Source organism: Doryrhamphus excisus, chromosome 8 (genome assembly GCF_030265055.1).
Source record: "Doryrhamphus excisus isolate RoL2022-K1 chromosome 8, RoL_Dexc_1.0, whole genome shotgun sequence".
In the NCBI taxonomy this organism is placed as follows: domain Eukaryota; kingdom Metazoa; phylum Chordata; class Actinopteri; order Syngnathiformes; family Syngnathidae; genus Doryrhamphus; species Doryrhamphus excisus.
Window position 1 is genome coordinate 10,907,183 of NC_080473.1, and position 25,540 is coordinate 10,932,722.

The 25,540-nt window shown below is 38.1% G+C and overlaps 1 protein-coding gene across 1 annotated transcript in view; it reads right to left on the reverse strand.

The window, feature by feature from the left end:
• Positions 1 to 15,399, reverse strand: part of si (sucrase-isomaltase) — a 61,710-nt gene extending 46,311 nt beyond the window's left edge. Inside the window, exons 1-15 of the mRNA XM_058080372.1 lie at positions 15,323 to 15,399; positions 13,270 to 13,393; positions 13,069 to 13,154; positions 12,453 to 12,573; positions 12,055 to 12,164; positions 11,778 to 11,929; positions 9,699 to 9,870; positions 8,440 to 8,539; positions 7,486 to 7,598; positions 7,242 to 7,367; positions 5,182 to 5,313; positions 4,658 to 4,777; positions 1,587 to 1,700; positions 802 to 886; positions 277 to 394 (exon numbers count right to left, since the gene is read on the reverse strand). Of these exons, the coding sequence (XP_057936355.1) occupies positions 277 to 394; positions 802 to 886; positions 1,587 to 1,700; positions 4,658 to 4,777; positions 5,182 to 5,313; positions 7,242 to 7,367; positions 7,486 to 7,598; positions 8,440 to 8,539; positions 9,699 to 9,870; positions 11,778 to 11,929; positions 12,055 to 12,164; positions 12,453 to 12,573; positions 13,069 to 13,154; positions 13,270 to 13,393 (1,673 nt within the window). The 5' untranslated portion in view covers positions 15,323 to 15,399. The remainder of the gene's footprint in view (positions 1 to 276; positions 395 to 801; positions 887 to 1,586; positions 1,701 to 4,657; positions 4,778 to 5,181; positions 5,314 to 7,241; positions 7,368 to 7,485; positions 7,599 to 8,439; positions 8,540 to 9,698; positions 9,871 to 11,777; positions 11,930 to 12,054; positions 12,165 to 12,452; positions 12,574 to 13,068; positions 13,155 to 13,269; positions 13,394 to 15,322) is intronic.
• Positions 15,400 to 25,540: the final 10,141 nt, after the last annotated feature.

Below are 25,540 nucleotides of genomic sequence, written 5' to 3' on the forward strand. Positions count from 1 at the left end.
AATTAAAGGTATATTCTACAGTTAAGAAATGGGACCCATAATTTTAAAGTCAATATGCTTCACTGAATCATCACATTTGTCTGGGGTCTTTTTTCCCTCTCATTAATTCTAGTGTCTAAATTACCAAAAAAACAACGACATGTGCAAGCTAATATTTTTGAAATTCTGTTGCATATTTTTTTCCTTCTAATTTCTCTTAACATTAAATGAATGTCAGCAAGTTGGCTTCCAAAGCACATGTTGGCAAAATACTTCCAACACTAATTCCGTACTCACTTTTCAGTAGCCAGCACCATTGAGTAGCCATAGAGACTGTGGGCATCATAGTGGTTCCCCCAGGCCTGCTTGGCATCCATACACAGAGTCTTACTGTACATCACTTTATCCAGAATTTCTGTTGGTGGAAAGGATTATAGTAAGTACAAAGAGGATGGTAAAAAAAGTAACAGCATTTAGTAAAAACACACAAACAAAAACATCTCTAGGCCACAGTTGGAGAGGAAGGGTGGTGAAGGTAAAAAAAAAGGACTAAGGGTTATCAAAATGCTGTTTTCTCTAGTTATGAAGTTATACAGACATGATGTGAGTGAATTATCAGTAATAAACATTTGTTCCTCACAAATTTAGACAGATATATTTTGCTCATTGACTTATTTGAGCATACCATTTGTACTCAATGAAAGTTATTTACATTACAGGTATTGTATGTACTAAATGGTTCATAGAGTGCCATACACTTCACATCACCAAGACAAGGACACATATTTGAAGTATTTGATGAAGTTGAATATAATGTGTTACTTGGAGTGTACGGAGGATAGTTGAGGTTGTTATCAGCACATCCCTTAGTTGATCCTTTCTTGAAATTAGCCACCTCATTCATGTCCTACAACCAAGACAAGTCGAATGTATTCAATCTAGCTCAAATGTAATGAATCATTACAATTATAAATGGCATGATACAAATACCGTATTTTCAGGACTATAAGTTGCACAAGACCAAAAATGCATAATTAGAAAAAAAAAACATACATAAGTCGCACTGGAGTATAAGTCACATTTTTGGGGGGTAATTTATTTTGTTAACTACTTGACTAAAACAGACATTATGTTATCTTGGAAGGCAAGTTCTAACATTAATAAAAGAATAGAGGCTGAACAGGCTGAATAGGTGTAAGATATGCTAGCACAATGGTTATTCAGCTACATAAAAAATAAACATAAACAGAAAAGGTGTCCAGTGTTTATGTAACATAACAAACAGTTTTAAGTACAGTAACTGTTCGTTTTCTTCTTGTGCCAGGCCCTAACAAGTTTCTCACTTACTACAAATGTTCTCTTTCCTGCTCGATTACTGTTTTCAGCTGCAATATATAATATGATTTTTTTTGGGGGGGTGGCATTTGTGTTCTGCAGTTCTCAGTTGTCTCAGTTGTCTAACATTGACGGTTTAAATATTGAATTGTAAAGGACTAGGAGTATAAGTCGTAGGAACAGCCAACCTATGAAAAAAAGTGTGACTTATAGTTCGTCAAATACGGTATGTATATTGTCAATATTGTTATACTAAAAAAAAAACAACTCACTATCCAAAGGGCATCATGTTTGATCTCCTGATAGAATCGTTCATACTCATCAACCCACCAGTCGATGCAATTCTGGCTAGTGTAGTCTGGAAATACTGTCTCGCCTGGCCAGACCTGAGAGAAGTAGAAATAGTTTGGAATGAACAGGAGCAATTTTTGTGTCTTAAACTACAAAATGAAAATTCCATCATATAGGGATCACAATTGTACAATTCATTGTGAGTCAGTCAGTCAAAAAACAAAATCACTATGCTATTTAGTCCTTGAAAATGGAGGAGCTCTGCACAAAATGTACACAGAAAAATGTAAACAGATTCCCTATTAAGACTAGCATCACATATAATGTTTTGTTTTGTCAATGTTGTTGAGTTAAAAGCCATCTTAATATTAAAGTTAAATGTCATTTGTAAGAATTCAGTTATTGTTTTGGTGAAAGTAACGCAGAAAATGTAATATACAATGACAGTAATCCCCGGTTGTTTCTAGACTCGACAGTGATACGTGAATTTCCTTATTTAGAAATGGAATATCTTGGTAGCTAGAGCATCGAAAACCTGTTTCCTTCTAAATACAGTTTTAACCCTCTTTACATGAAATTACACCCCTTTAGTTATATTCGAAAGTACCCAAAATACCCAACATAATACACAAAATAAGACATAAATAAGACGTGTGCTTGTGCGTGTTACTATAAATGTGTTGAAAGTTGTTGGACAGAAAGTGACGTTGAGGGTTTGAGTTGAGTTTCAGCTTTGAGAGGGTTAAAGTAGCCAGTGTTTTTGTTATATTTGTTGAATATTTGTGCCTGTTGTGAGGTATTTCAAGACTGAAATAAAAATCTGATCCGTCTCACGATTACTACAATTATTCTACTGACACCTAGTAACCAGAATAGAATACTGCATATCTTCCAGGTCTTTGAATGCACCTTTTGAATGCCTTGCATTTGGATTTTAGTTAATTTAGCCATTTGCTTGTATGCTTGAAAATTCTTAATTTAGGCAATATATATATTTGCTTAATTAAACGTATTTTGTACTAAAAATCGTCTGTACTCAACCTCGAAACAGCGTGATTTATTAATTAATATATTTGTGAAAAAAACGTGATAGAGTGAAGCTGTGAAATTTGTGACGAGTGACAACTGTACTTTCAAAAAACGTCTTGTCGTCTTTTCAGCAGCAAAGCCAATGCAGCGTTTTAGAAAGAAGCCCACAACTCTCATAATTACAACATATACATTCAAATGAAAATAAACAAGCCTCCATAATCATCACAGATAAAAGCCTGCACGGACATAATCAACAAACAGCAAGGCACAATTGCACATAAAGTGCTATCTTTCTTTCTCTCTCTTGAGTACACACTTAATTTGTGATGCAGTGATGCAGAACATTTTAAGATTAAATACTAATGTGGAATCAATGCATATGTTTGACCTGTTATAAGCAGCATGAAAAGGCGATTAGCACTGGGATTGGACCTAATCGCGTGCATAATCAAAACAAGGCTGTAAAAGCATAAGACCAGCACAAGTTTATCCCTCACATATCCAACCTTCACAGCAGGAGAGAGCCTTTTAAATACAAGCTGTGCGGGCAGAAAGAGAAAAAATAGCACTCCAGGGGCTTGAACTTCCATTAGAGAGTGTTATGGTTTGATGGAAATTGGGACCAACGAGTCACCCTGACATCTGCGTTAGTGCAAATACTCTTATTTAATTGGTGACCTATTATTTAATACGGAGGCTCAAAACAGTCTACAGACTTTCAGTACACATTTAATCCATCTATCCATTTACTATGTGGTTTAGCCTGTGCTCGGTCACAACCCAGAGTGGGGCAACAGTGTGAGCCACTAGATCATTCTGATGACCAGCACTCTTAGATTTCACGTATTGGAGATCTGAATTATCAATGTTTTTTAAGTTAGCATTTTATACGGAAGATGAGTTTTGTTCTTAGGTTTGTTGTTTTACTAAAAATAATTTGTGTAGGCTTTTAGGTAGAGAACTATGATTGTAGGAAACGGGGGTTCAATTCCACCCTCGGCTATCTCTGTGTGGAGTTTGCATGTTCTCCCCGTGCATGTGTGGGTTTTCTCCGGGTACTCCGGTTTCCTCCCACATTCCAAAAACATGCTAGGTTAATTGGTGACTCCAAATTGTCCATAGGTATGAATGTGAGTGTGAATGGTTGTTTGTCTATATGTGCCCTGTGATTGGCTGGCCACCAGTCCAGGGTGTACCCCGCCTCTCGCTCGAAGACAGCTGGGATAGGCTCCAGCACCCCCTCGACCGTCATGAGGATAAGCGGTAGAAAATGATTGAATGAATGAACTATGATTGTCCTTTGGTTATCTATGCCACAAAATAAGGCATTTACTGTTGGTACACTGAAGGTTAAGGAAAATACTCTGCTTTTGACAATATTTGCTAAAAATCCTGCTCAGGAGTGCTGTAATTTTTCCAAGTGTGCAAATATGGGGCAGGAACAGTGAGGCTTTCTAACTGAACTTGGAAATCCATTCATTTTCTATACCGCTTATCCTCACGAGGGTCACGGGCATGGTGGATCCTATCCCAGCTGTCTTCCGGCAAGAGGCGGGGTACACCCTTGACTGGTCGCCAGCCAATCACAGGGCACATATAGACAAACAACCATTCACACTCACATTTATACCTATGGACAATTTGGAGTCGCCAATTAACATTTTTGGAATGTGGGAGGAAGTTGGAAAACCCAGGTATGCACAGGGAGAACATGCAAACTCCACAGAGATGACTGAGCAGGGAATCAAACTACTTTGTGGCCTCCGTATTAACCACACACACACCATGCAGCCCAGTACTTGGAGATACAATGAAGAACTCTACATACAGTACACACATTGTCTCATACCAATGCCCTTTGTTTAGGTTGTGTTTGTATACGGAACAAAGAGCAATGTATCTTAATGACCTCCTAATCTATGTGACTGTTAAAGTGAGCATAATATTAGTATTGAATGCAGATAAGACCCCAATTACAGGCCCACTAAACGTTTAATGTCCAAGCATTCATTTGTCTCACCTCTCCCAGTAGAGGAGTTTTCCCATCTGATTCAGTGACCCATGCATTCTTCTCAGTCCCGCGATCAAAGGACTCATATGGGGCATCCCCAACCCTCTTACTGGTGGCTATTGCAGGATCCTTGGGGAAACAGACACACACTTGTAAGGGTAATCATACCATTAAACATAATACGTTTGGTGAAGAATGGCATATAAAAACAGGAGAAATTGGTTTTCACATAAGCATGTTATCATAGTCAGAACACTTATAACTGTTATTATACTTGACATTTAATTGTTTAATTAATGACTAGTGAATTAGTGAGAAGGAATTCCTACACAAAATCAAATACAAAAACAGACAAAAAAAATTCTCTTTTTGTTGTCAGTATCAGTGAACTCGTATGCTTCATCGATCACATATTATCTCTGTTGTTTGCTCATTTTACCAACCTTCCCAACTAAGATATTTCTGGTCGTGTATTTGTGTATTTCAATACAGTTGATACCATTTCCATATTACATTGAGTGCAATTTTCCTACCAGAATGAGGATGTATTTCTGTCCCTTCTCGTGAAGATAGTCAGCGAACTGAGGCAGCTCACTGAACTTGACTTTGTCATAGGTGAAGTCCTTCTTATCCTCCATATAGTCAATGTCAGTATACTGGATTTCCTGTGAGAAGACAGTCATTTAAAATATGCTAGCGTGAATTAGATTGTCACCACTTTTTATACATGTTCATGGATTCAATATCACATGTTATTGTTCTCCGATGACAGCACGTACCTGCAAATTTTGTAAGATTTTTGTTTTTGTATTTTATGATGTTGGGAAGGACAAAGTAAAAACTTGGGGAAAGTTAACAGACACAAATATATGAGAAAAAATACCAGTGTAGCCCATTTTTATACCTGTTTTCACCAATAAATTATGTATTCTGCACTTTCTTCCTCAGTGCTCTGCAGTGTTAATAGTGTCCCCGTATCGTTACTCTTTATTTGATAAACACTAAATATTGTTTATGACTCAAAAATGTCAAGCCTATGACTTTTGACTTGAACTGTCTGTCTTGACCTGGACTGGAACTTTTGAGACATGGAACTAAAGGCTTGAGACTTGCGAAACATTGACTTTCGCACACCTCGGGTGTGTGCTTGTAGAAATTGTAAGATCAGAATTAACCTTATTTTCCGTTATTTTTTCCGAACATTTGTCTTATGTTAGAATGCAAATGTTGACAAGAATGGCCTAGTTGTAAAAGTATCCTAAGAACATCTTGGTTTTCCAGAAAAAATGACACCGACACAATATGCTGTACACCCATCATAGCTTAGCTGACTTTCTGCAAATGAATGAATCTTGAGTTCAGTTAAGTCCGTTTTAGAAAAATAAACACCTCTAAGTCAATTGTGAGCACGTTTCCAATCAACTCTCTGATGTTTTATCTATAGGTTGTCATAAATGTGCCCTGTGGCAGAAGAGGAAGCATCTGCCTCCTAAAATCTTTGATATCAGAGAAAGATTGCCCACTATCAGTGTGGTTTGTTGTTTGAATTTGATAAATAGATAAGCCGACTCCCAGCAACGCTCTCTTGTGAAACATATTTATGAGCATAGTGAGTTTAAAGGTTAGAATTGGGAGTTTATTTTAGTAATTAACTAATAAAACGAGTGTCAGACATCAGTGCATGTTTGCCGAGTGACTGTTGGCTCGTATGGAGATAAGCAGAGAGACACATTTCCAAGAAAATGTCAACCAAAGTTGGTATTTATCATCCCGCAAAAGGAGAGAGCGTCTGGAGTAGGTTTCACATTTAGATGAGAATGAATGAGATCATCAAAGGAACTTGGTTGATTGATCTTTGATCAGCATTAACATTCAGTTACACTTGAAAAATAGTGCTCTTGGGATTGAACCTATAGAGCCCAACAGATATTCCGTTATTTGGCAGGAAGCTGAATTGCCCCGTCCAAGCTAAAGGCCATTCCCATCGCTCTGACTGCCACTTCCCCCTGCATATCACACCTACCCAGATAGTGTTACATGTCAAGCCTATGAAACAAGAGACAAGAAGGTTTTAAAGTGTTCAAATGTAACACAAGTCGCACTACATGAACTACTGGTTCTATTTACTGAAAGCTTTATCCAGGTGCCTGTAAAGAAAACCCAGAATTCCCATAATCATAATGCATAAGCACAGCAGGCTTATACCAATCAGAGATCCTTCAGGATTCAGTTGTGATGAATAGCAAAAATTAAAATTGTATCCAGATGTATGAACTTAAGGCAAAAAATTCAGATTAATTATCCATCTATTTATTTTCTATACTACTTGTCCTGATTAGGGTCACAGATGTGATGAAGGCTTCATGAGCTGCCACAAACATTGAACACAACTTTGCAAAGCACACTACAGTTCTGCAGCAAAATTTGATTTCTTTGTAAAGTATGCTAAATAAATCACAAAAATAATAAATATGGTTAACTTAACCAAAATTCAGTTATATTAACTGTATTTTGTTTTTCTGTTACTGACAAGCAAACCTTTAGACACGAGCTTATTAAACATTAAAAGTACTGGTGTCTAAAATCATCTTACGTATGGAAGCTCCACTGCACGGTTCCTTTCCACGGTTGCCTTAACCTCAGTCAGGTTACCGTAGTCCCACCTGGAAAGCTGGAATCCCAGTGACCAGTAGGGCGGAATGACAGGCCTGCCAATAAGCTAAGAGCACAATTGTTATGATATAGTCAATATACAATATTATGCTGAACTGTTTCAAAACAAATGAATATGCTGTGCTAAATACAAGCAAACTACATTTAAAAGACGCATGCAACACCTCAAGGAACTCCTGCACAACTTGCTCTGGTGTAGCTCCAAAAAATATATAAAAGTCCAAGATTCCTCCAATTGTTCTGTACGTCACAGCAGGAGCAGGTTGCAAAGTCACTTCTGAAAATTGGTACAAATTCCACAATTTAGAATTTTAAGCATTATACTATATATAAGTAAATAAAACATGGACAAATAAAAGCTTCTCATCTCATTTACTGTGGAAATGGTAATTTTTTTGCATCTTTGCCTTTCACCCCTACTCCATTTTAAACACTTTCTTAAGTTTAGAATAAGTAAATTGGAGAGGCTAACTAGTTAGCTCGGGAGCTTGTTGTAACAGCTAGCGGCTGCCATCTGTTATGACGCAGAATGAATGCAGTGATGCCATAGCCTGCGTCCTGTGATGTAAACAAAGAATAATATGAGGGTAAAGGTGAACATAGGGATGTTATTCCATGTCTATAGGGCTCTAATAATATTAAAACCAGAATTTGCAATTGCAAAGTCAGAAACAGGTTTTCTATGCTCAAACTACAAAGATATGCCGTTTATGAGTATTGAATTGCTACTACTACACTACACTACTACTGTAGTGTAATATCTAATAATATATCTTATATATGCTACTCTAGTTTCCTCCCATATTCCAAAAACATGCATGTTAGGTTAATTGGCAACTCCAAATTGTCCATAGGTATGAATGTGAGTGTGAATGGTTGTTTGTCTATATGTGCCCTGTGGTTGGCTGGCAACCAGTCCAGGGTGTACCCCACCTCTCGCCCGAAGACAGCTGGGATAGGCTCCAGCATCCCCCGCGACCCTCATGAGGATAAGCGGTAGAAAATGAATGAATGAATATCTTATGCTGAGGGTCAGTGAAACAACAAGCTGCGGGTCAACCCCCCAATTTAGTCTCTGGAAAACGAACTTGCGTGTGTGTTTGTATGCTGTTATTTACCCATTGCATTGCTGTTCATGAGGAAAACACCAAATGACATTCCACTCTCATCTTCCAAACAAAGGAAGAAGGGATAGTGTCCATACAAGTTGTGTGTTCCCTGGAAAAAAAAAAAAACACAATAGACTATAAGAGAACAATTAGGATAGACAATTGAACAGCCATTAGTAAATACAAAATTGTTGAAAAAATGTTTTAACATGCTTTATAGCTACATCGTTGGCTTTTTTTTAAACTCTCTGCACTGACAGCTGGAGAAGAGAAAGTTTGGGTTGCAAATGTGAAGCAAAGCCTTTCCTGCTATACGGTCTGTCAGAAACATAATATGACACAGCTGGAAATTTGGATCTGTTTCTCATGTCCAAGACTCACCTGGCGCAATCTCCTTCATGTATTTACTTGCAATACTGCAGTCTGAGCTTCTAACATTTCAAACTGACAAAAGAGAACATTCTTATACATTCTTATACTTATATTCTTAGACATGCAATTACTAATCCATTATACGCAACAAAAACATAAACACAACACCTTTTTATTAGCTGATATGAGCTATATGCACACAAAAGGCCTATCTAAATCTGTGTTAGTGAGCATTCACCATTCATGAATATATTCTTCTTGCATTATGTGCTATATCAAGATACTGATGAGACAGCCTTGATTGCTGAAACAACTGGCCTATATTGCGGGTTTGTATTATCTCACAACAGGCACAATAAACCCTGATAAAAAAATATGGTCTACCAAGCCAAAACTCAATTCTGAACCCCTGACGTCAGTTCCTGTATACCTGCCACTCAGTTCTCAGAGCGAACGTTGTTTAAAAACAGATTTAGAAGGTCGGAGACAGGTTCGATATGAAAACATTCAATTTATAATGAAGAATCTTAATTGGTGAAAATTCATGTATCACGTTCTGTCTGAAACCAGTTCCCCGATAAAAAAAGGGATTACTGTGTAAGGCTTTTGTTGTGGCCAGCCTAAGGCACCGCTGTGCAATAATAATAATTAGACTTCCTCATCAGCATCTGTGGAATGGATGAATGATAAATGCTCACTAAAACAGATTGAGTCAGAAGTGGGAGCAATATTTGAGACAGGCCTTATGTGTACATAAGGGAGTGTACAAAATGGGAGCAAATTGATATTTTTGTTGACTGTGGATAAAACAATAATTAAAATGATCATACACATTAAAATCAGTTATACAATATATCATGTGTACTATATAATATGAAGCAACTGCTCTTCCTCACCCCATTGGGAAAAGCATCTCTGGTGAATATGGGCCAGGTCTTCCAGTGTGTGTCATGGCGAAAGTGCCGGTGCACATGTTCTCCCAGGCCATAAATATTATGGGATGGAAGTTTGGCAGACAGCTGCAGGTACTGGTCTGCGAACACTAATGGGCCCATCGTTGTGTCAAACCTGAATGTATGAGTGTAAGAGTGAAAAAACGGAGACAAATGCCAAACAATAGGTCACAGATTGGAGAAAAGAATGATGGAAACACAATCAAAATCATCTGAGGTCAGAGCTCATATTACACCATTGTCATTTGGGGTATTATTTTAACTGATTGACAGTTCTAAAGTTCTTTAATATTGTTCTTTAATATTCCGCTGTGCAACCATATTTAAGTTCCCCATGTCGCAGAAAGACTCTACTGATGACCAAAGAGCAGTTCTGTGTAGTATTTTATGACCTACTGCTGTTTTTTATGACGTGAAATGCAAATATATAACATGATAAGATCTTTTTCCATCCCACTACAAGGTTTGCTTTGATAGATAGTAAAAAAAAAAAAAAGAAGAACTTGTCATAAAGCCAACATCAGACCTACAACTCATTTGCAAATACAGTATATGGAAAACAATATGACAATTCACATACAAGTGCTGCTATATGTAGCTCTTAATGTCTTTTATGGTGCCGGTCACTGGTTACTTGAGGTGGTTGATGATTGCTCAACAACAGCTAATAACCAGTACAATCTCACAGCTTGTGGTTAAAGGTCACATGTTGTTTTGGGAAACACAGTAATGCTGCTTCATGCTGATGTAGGTCGGAACCAAACAAAGTCATATTTAACAATCATTTTACTGCTGCAAAGAAAGCTATTAAGTATACAAGAGTTCACACGTGTAGAACTGGACTCATGTGCCCACCCACACACAGGGAATGTTGTCATGTTGCCTGGCTCAAGCAATATGGTATGTAATTGGTATTATGTATTATTAACATTATTAACAAATGTATAATCATAATTTTAACATAAATGACATATGCCCATACGTTACTGGATTGTACTTAGTATAGTGGAACCTCAGTTGTCAAACACCGTGGTTGTAAGATTTTTGAAGAAGTTTTTGTAAGATTTGTTTTTTGTGCCTCGGTTCTCATACACTGACTCGCTTCGTTCTGATCGTATAATATTGAGTGAAATACTTGGTTCTCAAATTATGACCGAAAATTATGCACATTGGCACAAAATAACCACACTAACTAACACAGTTATACCACAAGTGTTTGCTTTATTGAGTGTGGGCCATGTGGCTCTCTCTCCAACCAGTATATTTAATTAATATTTAATAAAAAAAATTTAACAAGTTGCTATTTAAATTTATTTTTTAATTTATCATGAATATTTTTTTTATTTTATGTGTTTTTTTTACAATTTAGTTCTATTCATGTTTTTTTCATGTACTTATTCATATATATTTCTTAATGCATTTTTGAAGACTTCCTTTCCTTCTTCCCCAAAAACGGTGCACATTTGCACAAAATAACCACATTAACTAACACAGTTACACCGCAAGTGTTTGCTTTATTTACTGAGTGCAGCTGCAAAATAACCCACCATGGTGCCAAAGTTGCAAGTACCAGATGAAGAAGGTGGAAAAGACTATTGAACTCAAGAATTAACTTAGTATGACGGTGTGGGCCATGTGGCTCTCTCTCCAATCAGTATATTTAATTAATATTTTAACAAGTCGCTATTTAAATTTATTTTTAATTTATCATGAATATTTTTATTTTTTTTAATTGTATGTGTTTTTTTTACAATTAGTTCTATTCATGTTTTTTTCATGTACTTATTCATATATATTTCTTAAAGCATTTTTGAAGACTTCCTTTCCTTCTTCCCCGAAAACGGTGCACCGAGCGAGAGTGTTTGCTTTATTTACTGAGTGCAGCTATATCAACTATATATACAATATACTATATATATATATATAGTGTTTTGATGCTCTAACTGTGTAACTGTCCACAATAAAACCATCCCCACCAAGTCTAATCCAAGACGGAATAATCACAGGCCGGTGAGCACTCACAGAATTTTCTTGTTCCCCTTCCTGCGAACAACCAGGCCAAAAGGGTTGTGTCTGATCTCCAGTGTGTTGCCGATGGGGCTAGTTGGGTGATTGCTGAGGCTGCCGACGTGTTCATGGGGCACCTCAAACCTCTGCTTGCGGGCATCAGATATCTAAGTAGACCACAGTGTGGTTATACATCTCTGGGTTTGTACCTTTTCATGCCAAAAAGAAATTATTTGATATTTTTTCCCTGTCAATGTGTTTGTATTTGTGTGGCAAATGTTAGCCTGCGCACCTTAAAACGAAGTCGATTGCCTGTTTGCATTTCAGCATGAAATGACAGTTCTTGTATGTCTGCTCCAAACAAGGAAGGGGCGGCCATTCTCTTTAAACTTGCCTTCATTACTGCAAGGAAACACAACAAAACTAAGGGCCAGGTTATAAATTTAAATAATATAATTTCATGATTACTGGTATGGCATTTTGTTATGTACATACTGTACAGCCAAGATCCCCAGAGTGGGGTATGCATACCCCATTGGGTACGTCATGGGGGTTTGTGAATAAAAATGAAAAACAATTAGCAAAATAACAAAAATACCTCGTCTTAATTCAAAATTTGCGGGACAAATGTGCCGTCTAAAGTCGTAAAAACACTGTCGTAGCTCATCAATGCACGTGACAAGACTATACCGTAAGGATCAGGTTGCTCCACAGATTCAACAGTGTATCCTTGGTTGGTGGAAAAGAAGCACCAGGGTACATTGTGTTCATCCAGTGGACTCCAGCAGCATCCACGTTGCTGGCATCCTTGCTGTTGAAGCAACATGAGATTAGGTGAGATTTTGAGCAGTAGCCATACCAGCAGTAGTATTAGTAATATGTCCTCTACATTAGGACTTAAAATAAAGATATAAAAACACATTCATAATGATAAGGCCTACTTTTTAATTAACCTAGTAGTTTTTTGGAACAAAACAATACATATTTATTTTAATAGTGACAGGTTAAATAAAAAAATAATAAATATAAATAAAATTAATAAAAATAATATATATATATATATATATATATATATATATAATTATATATATATAATATTTATATTATATATAATATAAATAACTATAAATAAAAAAATCAAGTCCTGACTGTTGTGCAATGGTTGACATTATTACATATTTTACACATATAAATATTTAAGAAATATGTTTTTTCCCCAAGTTGTAATACCAACAGTTGCAGTTCTACATTTTCCAAAACAAAATTTTCATTCTAAATGTTGCCTTAAGTTGACTGACAAACATACCTTGGAGGCTCCAGCATCAGGGAAACAGTCCACTCTTTCTGCATGAGGAATGTTTGGACACAGTGGAACAAATACCTCAGTTGTCTCTGCAGAAACATAACACAAAAGTTAAAAGTAAGTTTGTTCTGTGAGTGATACGTATGGCAACCTAATTGTTAGTGTTTTTATGTACATTCACAGACACTCGCTCGTTCCACCTACCATCTTTAATGGTCCCAGGTTCACCAGTAGCAAACAGAACTATAAAAGCAATGGCTATTGCCAACATCAATGTGAACATGACCATTAGGGTCACCTCCAAACCTGAGAACCGTCTTTTCCCCATCTGAAACCACAAAAGCAAAGGCATGCAAGCTAAGTGATTAGAAAGACCAACAGCATTAGCACCCATTAATGACATCAAGCTCTCTAATGGCAAGGTCTCAAAGGTCACACATTATTTCCTGTCTAATGAGGCCCATTGGCGGGATACACACTCATAAAAAAAGTTCACATACTGTATGTGGACATTATGTTTTTCTGCCATAAGCTTGTTTTTTTTTTTTTTATCAACAAGTAACCTTAAACACAAGCATTGATGAAAGATATTTGAAGTTCAGAGAGTCGGGGACAGTAATTGGAAAAAAGTAATGGCGGAAGACCCTCCTTAAATCTTTAATTTTCAGATTAGTTGACTTCCAACTTTGAAAAATGCCCTTTGGGACAAACTAGAAGACATAGGGTCCCTCCAACATTATTACTTCAACTGTTAAAACCACAGTATTTGCATTTACACATAATGATCTCATGGCATGTATGACCCCACGTCAGCTATGTGAACCACTACAATTCCAATAAAACTGCTACTTTTACAATTTCCAGTTCCTTCCATGGTAAGATGTCCCAAAACTTTTGCCCTGGTTTAATTGCCAAAACTTGCAGACACGTTTGCCCTCATCATTTCAAAGACATTCATCATAGCACTCGAGCCATTAAGCTTCACTCCAATGTACTATTGGAGACAGAAACAAGGTGAATGTCAAGCTGCTTGTGTGGCTATGTGTCTATTTGGGTGAATTACACGTTTATTGCCATCCTGTTTAATGTGCCTTGAAGATCAAGCGAGGGCAAAGACAGAGACAATCGTGCTCATACCCCCGTATGATTCTGAGTCAGATGCACATTATGTGCCACCGAAAAGTGCCCACCAACATCCAATGTCATGCAGAGATGGGAAAACAACAGCAACACTATTGTGCCTATAGGACAAATCATTTCATTTAGAATATTTTCTACAATAGGGAAAACTGAACTTGGAGAATAACATGGATTTGAACAGTAATTTATTTGCCAAAATTTGCAGCAATTGCTTTAACTACACGGATAGCTAATACAACAGAAACATTCATTCTTGTCATACATTATTAATGATTTAGTTCAACAATATCAATCAGTGTATTTAACTAATTTATATATTTAATTGATATATATTTATAAGTTGCTGTGTAAATTTATTTTTAATTTATCCTGAATATTGGTAATTTTTTTTATTTTATGTGTTTGTTTACAATCAGTTCTATTCACATTTTTTTCATGTACTTATTCATATATATTTCTTAAAGCATTTTTGAACACTTCCTTTCCTTCTTCGCTGCTTTTATCACTGCGGAAGTCATCCATCATTTGTTACAAATTCTCTATTAATTTGCCTATTAGACACTAGTGACACACACACACACACACACAGGACATGAACGATCATTAAGAAACATCAATATGGCTTCACACTACAAACCAAACACTTAATGCATGCAATGATGAGGTTCTATATAGAAACAACTTAGCACTATTTCAGCCTGAAAAGCACAGTGAATATTTGAGTTATAAAAAAAAAAAAAGATTTGTACTCCAGTAATCAAACCATCCTCGTAAACTTCTGCCAGATCATTTACGATACAAGCAAAGACACCCACATCTCTCCTGTCCATAAACAGGCTGAAAATAATGCAACATGCTTTTCTTTCATCGCAACAGGTTTTAAAGTAGCTTCATTATTAATTTTGCATGAACTGAGGTTACACTTAAAATTAATCCCACCAGCACCGCAATAGATGTCGTGACTGTGAATCATTTAGCGGCAGAACAAGTGCCACAATCTGGCTATAATGAAAAGACAGTTCACTTGTCGTACAAATGAATAATGGAGATACATAAGAGTATGAATGATTCATTTCCTGTTGGTGAACAACTAAAGAGACTGCAGCTGTTGCCTTACCTTGGTTCTGTCCACACTGTCCCGGGCAAAGTTCTCCTCAAGCCAAATACCTTATAATGCATGTGATCTGTTATGACTTTACACACACACGCATGCGCGTACACACACTGCCTTGGTGAATGTGCAGAGGGAGATAAGTGCTCAAGCATTGGAGGTCTCTTCACACAAAGACTAAACTGCATAACGTCATTGTTGTTTAGATTTAGAGGTTCCACAGGTTAAAGGGGAACTGCATTTTTTTGGAGGAATTTATCTATTTAGCTCCCTTTTCTGTGCATTATAACATGAGAAAACAAGTTAATTTGAGCTAGTTTACAATACTGTAATTGGGATACACGTACTTCAACAACCCCTTTAAAGCGATAGTGTGTTTAGTTTTTCACATGAAGTTGTATGACAAGTATAACAAAACTGACTTACCCCCCAATTTGACCCCTGAGTCCAGTTCTGGTTGGAGATCCGTGGCGAGTTGCTGGGGTCATTTTAGTAAAGTAAGGAGTTGGACTTTTGAGAGCAACATACGTTTGAAAGAATCATACATTTGCATGACAAAAATGGTTCCTCAAAAAAATCAGATGTCACAAATTGCTCAGTGTTATACAAGTATTTGTTTCCTGCCATATACCTGCATGCTGTCACCTGTCCATTCTTGTGTATGCGACAAAGACGCTTGCATCTACTTGCGTGACGGAGCACTGCAGCCATCTTGTTTACACATGTGTTCCACGGTGGAAGAAGGCAAGCGTCTTCATCAAATACGCAAAAATGCACAGGCAGCAGTGCACAGGTATACAGTGGTAAACAAATCTAGTGCCAAAATGTATCAATGTTTTGAATGCATGCTCTTTAGATAAGTCAAACTTTTTATTTAAATGGCCAATGTGGCCAATTGAGGAGGCAGGTCATTGTTGATATACTACACTGATGATGGGGATATCATATAACTTTCGTGGGGGATGCTGGAGCCTATCCCAGCTGTCTTTGGGCGAGAGGCGGGGTACACCCTGGACTGGTCGCCAGCCAATCACAGGGCACATATAGACAAACAACCATTCACACTCACATTCATACCTATGGACAATTTGGAGTCGCCAATTAACCTAGCATGTTTTTGGAATGTGGGAGGAAACCGGAGTACCCGGAGAAAAAAACTCCACACAGATGGCCGAGGGTGGAATTGAACTCGGGTCTCCTATATATATGTATATATACCTGAAAAGATTTCTTGTTCAGAAATGTAAATCACCCAAATTTAGTTGTGTTGCTGTGAAGTCTTAAAGCAATCTATTTGTTAAAAATTCTAAAATGTGGTCTGGAACTCGACACAGAGACAGTTTGAAAAGAAATGGATCGGGGGGTGCCAGTCTGGTGAGGTTATCTCGCATGTTTTTGGAATGTGGGAGGAAGATGGAAAACCCAGACACGCACGGGGAGAACATGCAAACTCCACACAGAGATGGTCGAGGGTGGAATTGAACCCTGATCTCCTAGCTGTGAGGTCTGCGTGCTAACCACTTGCCTAGCTGTGCAGCCCTGTCATATAACTTCATATCAAAAAATCCAAACTATGCCTTTAATGCTCTAAATGCATATTCTCAAATGAGCATCCAAAAGTGTAACACTTATCGGGTATCTTCCTACCCTTGAGCGTTGCTTTGCCCATCTGTTAGGTATGTTGGTGCCAACTACTCTGCGCATTAAGGCGTGAGGTTCATTCAAATCAGTTGATGCAAAGAAGTTGGTTGTTTTTTTTTTTTCAAGGACCTCCCCACAGAGCTCTACTGCTGTTCATTTCTACGCAGCCTTTGTCTTGTCATAAAGGTTTCCAGGCTTTGTGGGGGAAAAGACAGATTGCCGTCCCTCTGTTGTGACACTGTCACAGTGACACAATCATCTTCATTTAGCAGTTCAGCTATGCCTATTGTACACGCTTGAGCTGTTGAGATTTGTTTTGGTCTTTTGAAACATGTTGCCACACTGTGATTTCCCAAGACTATATCTGATGAAACAGAGACGTCCATGGATCATAATCATATTGGGCATTTAGAACGCCAGGCTAAAGTTAGCCTTGCATATTTTGCACAAGAATAACATGTTCAACTTGAGTAGGCTACATACCGTACTCTCTTATTGTGCAGATTATCTTTCGCAGTCATAAATTGGACATAAAAATAACTTGTAATATAGTGTAACACTAAACATCTGATATTTGATACAAGGATGGAATCCTACAACCCAGATGAAAGATTACTGTATTATTTAACATGGATTCAATGATGTAGAACAGACTCATACTCTTTTGCTACTTTTTTGACCCTTTGTACTGAGTAGTGCACCAATATAGTAATAATCCTGCTATGTGTTAAATACAATAATACTCTACTCACTCGCTAAATGTACTGCAAAAAAGGTCAGTAAGGATAATTCATAATGCCGACTACAGAGAACATACTAACTCCTTATTTCTAAAATCACAAATACTTAAACTTGCTAATATAGTTAATCTTCAAACAGCTAAAATAATGCATAAGGTTAAAAATAACCAATTATAATAAGCAATGTCATCCAATACTTCTCTACAAGAGAGGAGAAATATGATCTCAGGGAAGTTCTCAGGTACATTATTTAAAAAAAAAAAACCAAAAACCTTAAACTGCATTATGGAAAGCAGGAAGTGAACAAATGTAACAGTTACTGATTGTAAAAGTACCAGATGGAGGGGTAGGATTTAATAAGCTTTGCTTCTTCCTACTCCTTTTGGACATGTGGAACTGTGAACTGATAATGTGATGCATTCAATTGTAATCTGATGCATGTTCAAATGAAATAAAACCATTACCAAACCATCACCATTACCAATAATAAAACAAAAACTGCCCTCACTTATTTATTCATCAAAACCTGCTGATGTCATGCCATCAAAATACAACAAATGCATCGAATCAGATGACAATCATGTTCACTTTCCAAGACTACCTCTATCTCCCCTTTCAACAATTCAGGGGATAAAATGCAGAAAGGTGATATCATGAGCAAAGGGCGTTTAGATGCTCTAACATCAGTGTTGAGATGTACTTCTACAGTGCTGGTGTGTGCAACAAGAACATTAGTACATCTTGAATAGCACCATTTTCCCCACTCCTTGACTGATCATTCTGCTCCACTCATCAGCGTTTCTCTCTTTACAAATCCAATTCCACTCTGCCACTGCCAATTTCAGGTGCTCTCCCTCTGGATTGCAGCACTGAGCCAGTTTCAATAGAACAAACTGAAATTGGCAATTCACTCCCCTGTATCGATCCTGTCTTGTTTAAAGTGGCCACTCAACATTGAGAGCTGCCAACCAGACAAGCTTATGTATGTATGAGTGTTAGTGTGTATGTAGGTGAGAAAACTACTGTATGCCATGAAAGTACATTAAAATATTCCAGAATTACTTAAAATATGTTTACTTTTTAGTAAGTTTACATGCACTCATCAGTGGTTAGCACGCAAGCCTCACAGCTAGGAGACCCAAGTTCAATTCCTCCATCGGCCAACATTGTGTGGAGTTTGCATGTTTTCTCCGGGTACTCTGGTTTCCTCCCACATTCCAAAAACATGCTAGGTTAATTGGCGACTCCAAATTGTCCATAGGTATGAATGTGAGTGTGAATGGTTGTTTGTCTATATGTCTGTGATTTGCTGGCGACCAGTCCAGGGTGTACCCCAGCTCTTGCCCGAAGTCAGCTGGGATAGACTCCACCATCATTTAAATTTTGGTCTTTTCCCAGGGTTGGATTAATATACTGTACACCCTGCACTTTAATTGATTTATTTCTATAAACACCAATTGGGTGTACGAGTTTGAATTTCTACACAAGGTCAAAATGGTGTATAGCCTAAATAGTGCATACACTGCCAGTCAAAAGTTCTCGAACACACTAATTTTTCTAGTTGAACTTCAAGTCCAATTCATAGCTTGAAATGGTACAGCAAGTGGGGAAATGCCAGAGGTTGAAGAATGACCTAAAACTGAAAAACAATGTGTATTTCAGAAATATACAAAAAAAGTGGGTCAACAATTTAAAGCTGCGCCACAGAACTGGAGGCTGATCAAGATTTGGCAGTTGGTGTAACTAATTCCGACAGGTTTTCCAAGTTCTTTAGCAAAAAAACAGTGTTCTGAACATACTGTGGTATTTATTATACCCTCATGAACAGTATTTATTGTACTGGAAAATGTCATTTGTTGTTACAAAAATGGCAAAAAATGAAATAAAATAATAGAGTGTGTTGGGGCAGACTTCCCCGTCTCCAGACACCTCTACCAGTTCCGGGAATACACCAAGGCGTTCCCAGGCCAGCTGTGAGACATAATACCTCCAACCTGTCCTAGGTCTGCCCGAGCCACTTCAACTGGCTCTGCTCTGAGACCCTCCCGGAGTCCGGTCACCTTACGAAGGAAACTCATTCCAGTCATGACCATAGGTGAGGGTTGGAACATAGACGGAGCGGTAAATGGAGAGCTTTGCTTTCTGCTCAGCTCTCTCTTTACCACGATAGTCCGGTACAGCGACCACGTTGCGACAGAGACCGCACCAATCCTCCTGTCGACCTCACGCACCAATCTTCCCTCACTCGTGAACAAGATACTTGAATTCCTAACAGTAACACCTCACTCCCAACCCAAAGCGTGCAATCCAACCTTTTCCAACTGAGAACCATGACCTTGGATTTGGAGGTGCTGAGTCTCATACCATAAGCGTCACACTCAGCTGCACACCATCCCATTAAACGCCAAAGGCTACCTCAGCTACAGGAGGTGCAATGTGATAGAGGGCGCTAAAATGTTTAAAAATGGATTTTAGAAAATGTATGTGCTAGCTATAAAATAGTACATGTATAAATAAGTAAAATACTTTGCGGAAATTCACTTATCGACGTGGGGTCTGTAACCAACCAACCATGACAAACAAGTGTATTACTGTAAATATGTGAACACCAAGGCCACATGGTGGACAAGTGGTTAGCATGTAGGCCACACAGTCCATAGAAAATGGATGAATGTAAACACCAGTAACATCATTATGAGCAAGAAAGCTTTATGTGCAGAAGTATACTTTTTACTCTACTTTATATACCTTTTTGTTTTTTAAACTTGACTACTGCACTGAAAGGAGAAGCTCTCCATTTTTGTTGTACATCTTGTATAATGACAATAAAGGCCATTCCATTCCATTCCATATAAGGTATATAAACCTTGTCCTGGGAAAAGGACAAATGCATGAAGGTCAGTTTCAGCTGCTTTTCTCTTGAGGTGTTTATGATAACCCATTTGAATCAGCTTTGGACCAAATTAAATCACAATGCTTTCAGGTTTTTGTTAAAGATGGTGAATGAAGCATTGTGGTAAAGACTGCTGTTTGCCCTTACACATCACACGGTAATAACACCACTCCAGAAGCTCAGATCACCTCCAAACATGACGAGATTAGTAAGGATTTAGGCCTGAACCTGTTTGGCAGCGCACATGAGAACTGTCATGAATGACAACCGTCATAAAAACTAGCAGGGGAGCAACAGGGATGAGATATTGCCGTCTTGCAATAACCTTGTGAATAATGTCACAGGGTTTATTTAAGTTATAGAACTGAAAGTGAAACTCAAATTGGTTATTAAAGCATGGACAATGCAATGGCTTAAAAATACTTTTTAAAAACAAAAACTCAGAAATAATTATTATTAATTTAGTCTGCTTATAATGTTAAGAAAAAAAAGCATAAAATCCCCAAATTCGTACAATACTTTTTTTTTTTTTTTTTTTTTTACAAATAATTCTTACTCCCTAAGAGCCCACTTTATTCTGAGTTAAACCCAAATATTTTTGGGTTGACAGGGATGAGATATTGCCGTCTTGCAATAACCTTGTGAATAATGTCACAGGGCTTATTTAAGTTATAGAGCTGAAAGTGAAAGTCAAATTGGTTAGTAAAACATGGACAATACAATGACTTAAAATACTTTTTTAAAACAAAAACTCAGAAATTATTATTATTATTATTTTAGTCTGTTTACAATGTTATGAAAAAAAGCATAAAATCCCCAAATTCTTACAACCCCCCCTTTTTTTTTTTTTTTACAAATAATTCTTACTCCCTATGAGCCCACTTTATTCTGAGTATTTTTGGTAATTCCCATAGTTTAAGAATATTTTTGTGAGGCTTTACCCGAAAATAAGTCTAGTGACACCACTGCATTTTTCTTCTGCGTCTCCCATTTTTGGGACAAATTAAGCTGTAGAGGCACCGAAGGAAGAATAACAAATGATTCCGTTCTGTTGAACATGTCTTGGATTATGATGGATGTATCATTATTTCACAATGTGATGGATATGTTCAAGAACTGCCATCAAACTGATGAGTTTGGCTACAGAACTAACACAACTTGACAAATATGTATCCATGGACGTGCAGTAGGAACTAACATACAAAATGCAATGTTTTTATTACAGTATGTAAACACATGATTCAAGATAAGTTGAAGTGATTACTTGTACTTATTATGTCCATCTCAAGGAGGCCATGCCTGAACGCAGATCTGAATTCCCACACAGCACCCCAGCCTGTTTGGGAGGCATCTGTGCTCACAATCACCCTGAGCCCCAATGGGCACAGGGGAACACCTTCCTCGACAGCTCTCGACCTCTCCACCCATGCAAGACTATTGAGGCAACAACACCAGAGGCACGGCATGAGCCACTGTGGCGGATAGACCCAGCAGCACTCAATGCGGGTCGAGTGAAGTGAGGTGCATCAACACATCTGCAGTGTGTTTGTTGGCCAGGCTCAAAGACGGAGCACACACAAGCCAATCATCCAGATCATTCAGCACTCAGATGAACCTTCTATCTTATGGGAGCAAGAGAAGCATCTATGCGCTTTGTGAAGGTCTGCATAGAAAGGGAAAGAAAGGAAGAAGAACATGAAAGAAGTTCGTACTTGTATGGCACACCTTGAAAGGTGAAGGTACGCTTGCTGGGGAGTTTGGCACTCAAAATAATTTATTTGCTGCAACCATGCCACCCATGGTCTTAAAAGGGACCTATTATGCTTTATCCACTTTTCTGACCTATACATGTATTATCGTGTTAAACAAGACCAAACTTTTAAATAATGAGGTTCCATCCAGTTGGTGACTTCCACATATGGGCATGCCCAAGTAGAAGCTGCGGCGTGGGCGTGCCCAGAGAAGAGCAGTGGGTGGTATGAATCAAAACAGACCTTCCTTGGAAATCCAAGAAAATACAGCTAATAAGTGCGGATTCTGGAATATCTAAAATGCTTTCTGTACAGGTTACTGTGTGTGGCTGCTCTATAGGAGTCCACAACTCAATACAAAGAATCAAAAATGAGCATAATATGTCGCCTTTAAGTTTTTTTCAGGATGTTTTTTTTTTTTTCTGGGGGCTTAGCTTCGTCTTTCCTCCAGGCCGCCCAGGGGAACAGGGGTGCACCCTCAGTGGCAGAACAAACCTTCTATTAGAAGTAGAGCAACAATAGCTAGAATAAGTTGTTGTGGAAGAAAACAAGAGTGAAAATACTCACTCAAAACAGCAAAAAGAAAGACTTGTGGCATGCCAGAGGGGTGCTGGGGAAACCCACAGCAGCCCAAATCAGTGCTTATTGGTGAGGAAATTGTGTACTTACCACACTAACTTGGCACAATATCCGACCAGGAGGATAGAAAGTGGATTAGTGAATGCACATGCAGTACTCATACAGGATGTGGCGAGCAACCCTGAGTGTGTTTAATTTGGCAAAATGCTCCCAACACGAGCATTACTCATGACTAAAAAAATCAAATAATCATTCAGACTATTCAGTCTTTCCTCAAAATAACCACACTGGCAAGAGATTAGATGACAGTGACGAGAATGCAGAAGAGTGTGAGCCACCTATCAAAAAAGGATTCCATAACCAGAAGCATCGTTCAGAAAATATGGGCTCAGACACATGCCAGAGATGGTAGACTGCAGCCAAGCTGTGAGGTGACGGGACCAAGGATGCAAGGGCAAAAACAGCTCTCCATTAGATTGTTTGGTTAGTTAGTTTGGTTTGCATGCAGAGTTGTCTGGTCACTGCATGGAGGTTTTTAGGAGGTGATGGCAGAAACGTAATCCGAGATGGATGGATGTCTGAGTGGATATAAAGGAGGATGGTCAATGCATGGGTTGGTTTATAGACGTGAGAGGGACACCATAGCTAATGCGGATATAATATACACCTAATAAAAACATAAATAACATTAAATAAAAACAAAAAAAACTTTTTTTTTCCCTCGGGCGATCAGGAGGAGACAATGATACTTCAGCTTCAATTATCCAAAGGTCAAAAGGTCAAGGGAAAAAATATCCATAAGGTCAAAAACTAAATAAAACTAAAACATACAAAAACATAAGCAATTTAGTATCTATATAATACACTTTCCTCACCAACAACATCTCAACATCTTAAATCATTTGTGATCTCTGTTCGGTTAACACCTTTACCCCTTTTACAACAATAGCTTCCTAGTTTCTTTCTTTGTTTGCCAGGATAGAAATTATTGCTGATATGGTAAACCGGCTCGCGTGTGTAACATTGTCATTTGAGTTTGCCAGTGTGCCCGACTGTGTAGTATTGTATAAACTATAAAGTATATAAACTATAAACTATAAAGTATTGTGAAGGTTTGGTGTTCGGTGTCACGGTTCGGCATGTCGGTGTTGCGATGCGACCCCTGGATGCAGAGAGGACTAGATGGTGCAGGTAAAAGCTTGGCTTTATTTCCAACTAGCGAATGCAGCACTGACATACACGGCGAAATGAACAATGCACCAACAACTGAAGACGCACACGGCTGAACTAAATACAATAATCAAATCACAAACAGGTGCGTGTAGGAGAGAAAGTAAGTGACTGAAAACAGGACAGACCAACACAGGAAAAACTACAAAATAAGAGCATGAAAGCAGGAACTAAGGCAAACAACGTGGAATACAAAACTGTCACACAGGAAGCGATGCAGATTGTGACATTCGATGTGTTATGTAAGATGTCTGAAGAAACAAGCAATGCTGGGAGTAGCCTGTCCTTTAACGTTTTAAGTAATACTATAAGATTTGACCGACCAAAAGGTAAAATATCACAGTTTGTGATACACAGTATTTTACTGTGGCTGACACGGCAAACGAGAACCAAGGCAAAATTTTTGCAAAAATCTCTAGATATTGTAAAAACCTGTCTGTTTTTACGGGTGTCACAAGATTTAACGCAAGATCGTAACGTTTGTTTGCAGAAAAGCTGACTCGTGACCAAAATGGCAAGCCAAAAGCCAGACAGACTGTGACCTATAGCATTGCTGCTATAAATAAAAATGAACTTAATATGGAAGTGGCAGTCTGGAAGGCATTATTGGAAGCACACATTAAGTGCTTTATACACACTTTAAACCCTGCAGTCCAACCTACTTTGGTGTTCCCAGCATCAGGGAGTGACCTGGATATTTTTTTTTTCTATCGAACAGCTGCTGCACATGTTAATATCCTACGCTGTAGTAATTCTGCATTTGATCAAAGTCACTGGTTTATCACATCAGAACACATATATGTTATGACTTGTCTGTACCCTTAATCACTGTTACCGTTAAACAATGACAGTAACCGGGTCTTCTCAGAGAAGGTGTCAGTACTACATGTACCATGGTAGCTATAGCAAGGTGCTCCATCCACTCCATTATTAAAGTTCTCCTGACCTCCGGAGCGGCAGCAGGGCTGTCGGCAGTGTGTGTCCGAGATGAAGGCGTAGTGTGGCGATCATAACTCTACTTCATAACACACCTCATACAAAGATGAGGTCTGTGTTGACAATTTAGGGGCACGGTCGCTGTATTTAGCACATAGGGGTGCACATTAAAAAGTGTTTCTTGCATGATGCATTTATTCGGTAATTAAATCCAAGCAGAAATATTGGTAAATCCATTCAATCATTCATTCATTCATTCATTTTCCACCGCTTATCCTGTGCTGGAGCCTATCCCAGCTGTCTTCAAGCGAGAGGCGGGGTACACCCTGGACTGGTGGCCAGCCAATCACAGGGCACATATAGACAAACAACCATTCATACTCACATTCATACCTATGGACAATTTGGAGTCGCTAATTAACCTTTTACCACAATTATGACTTAATATTTTTAT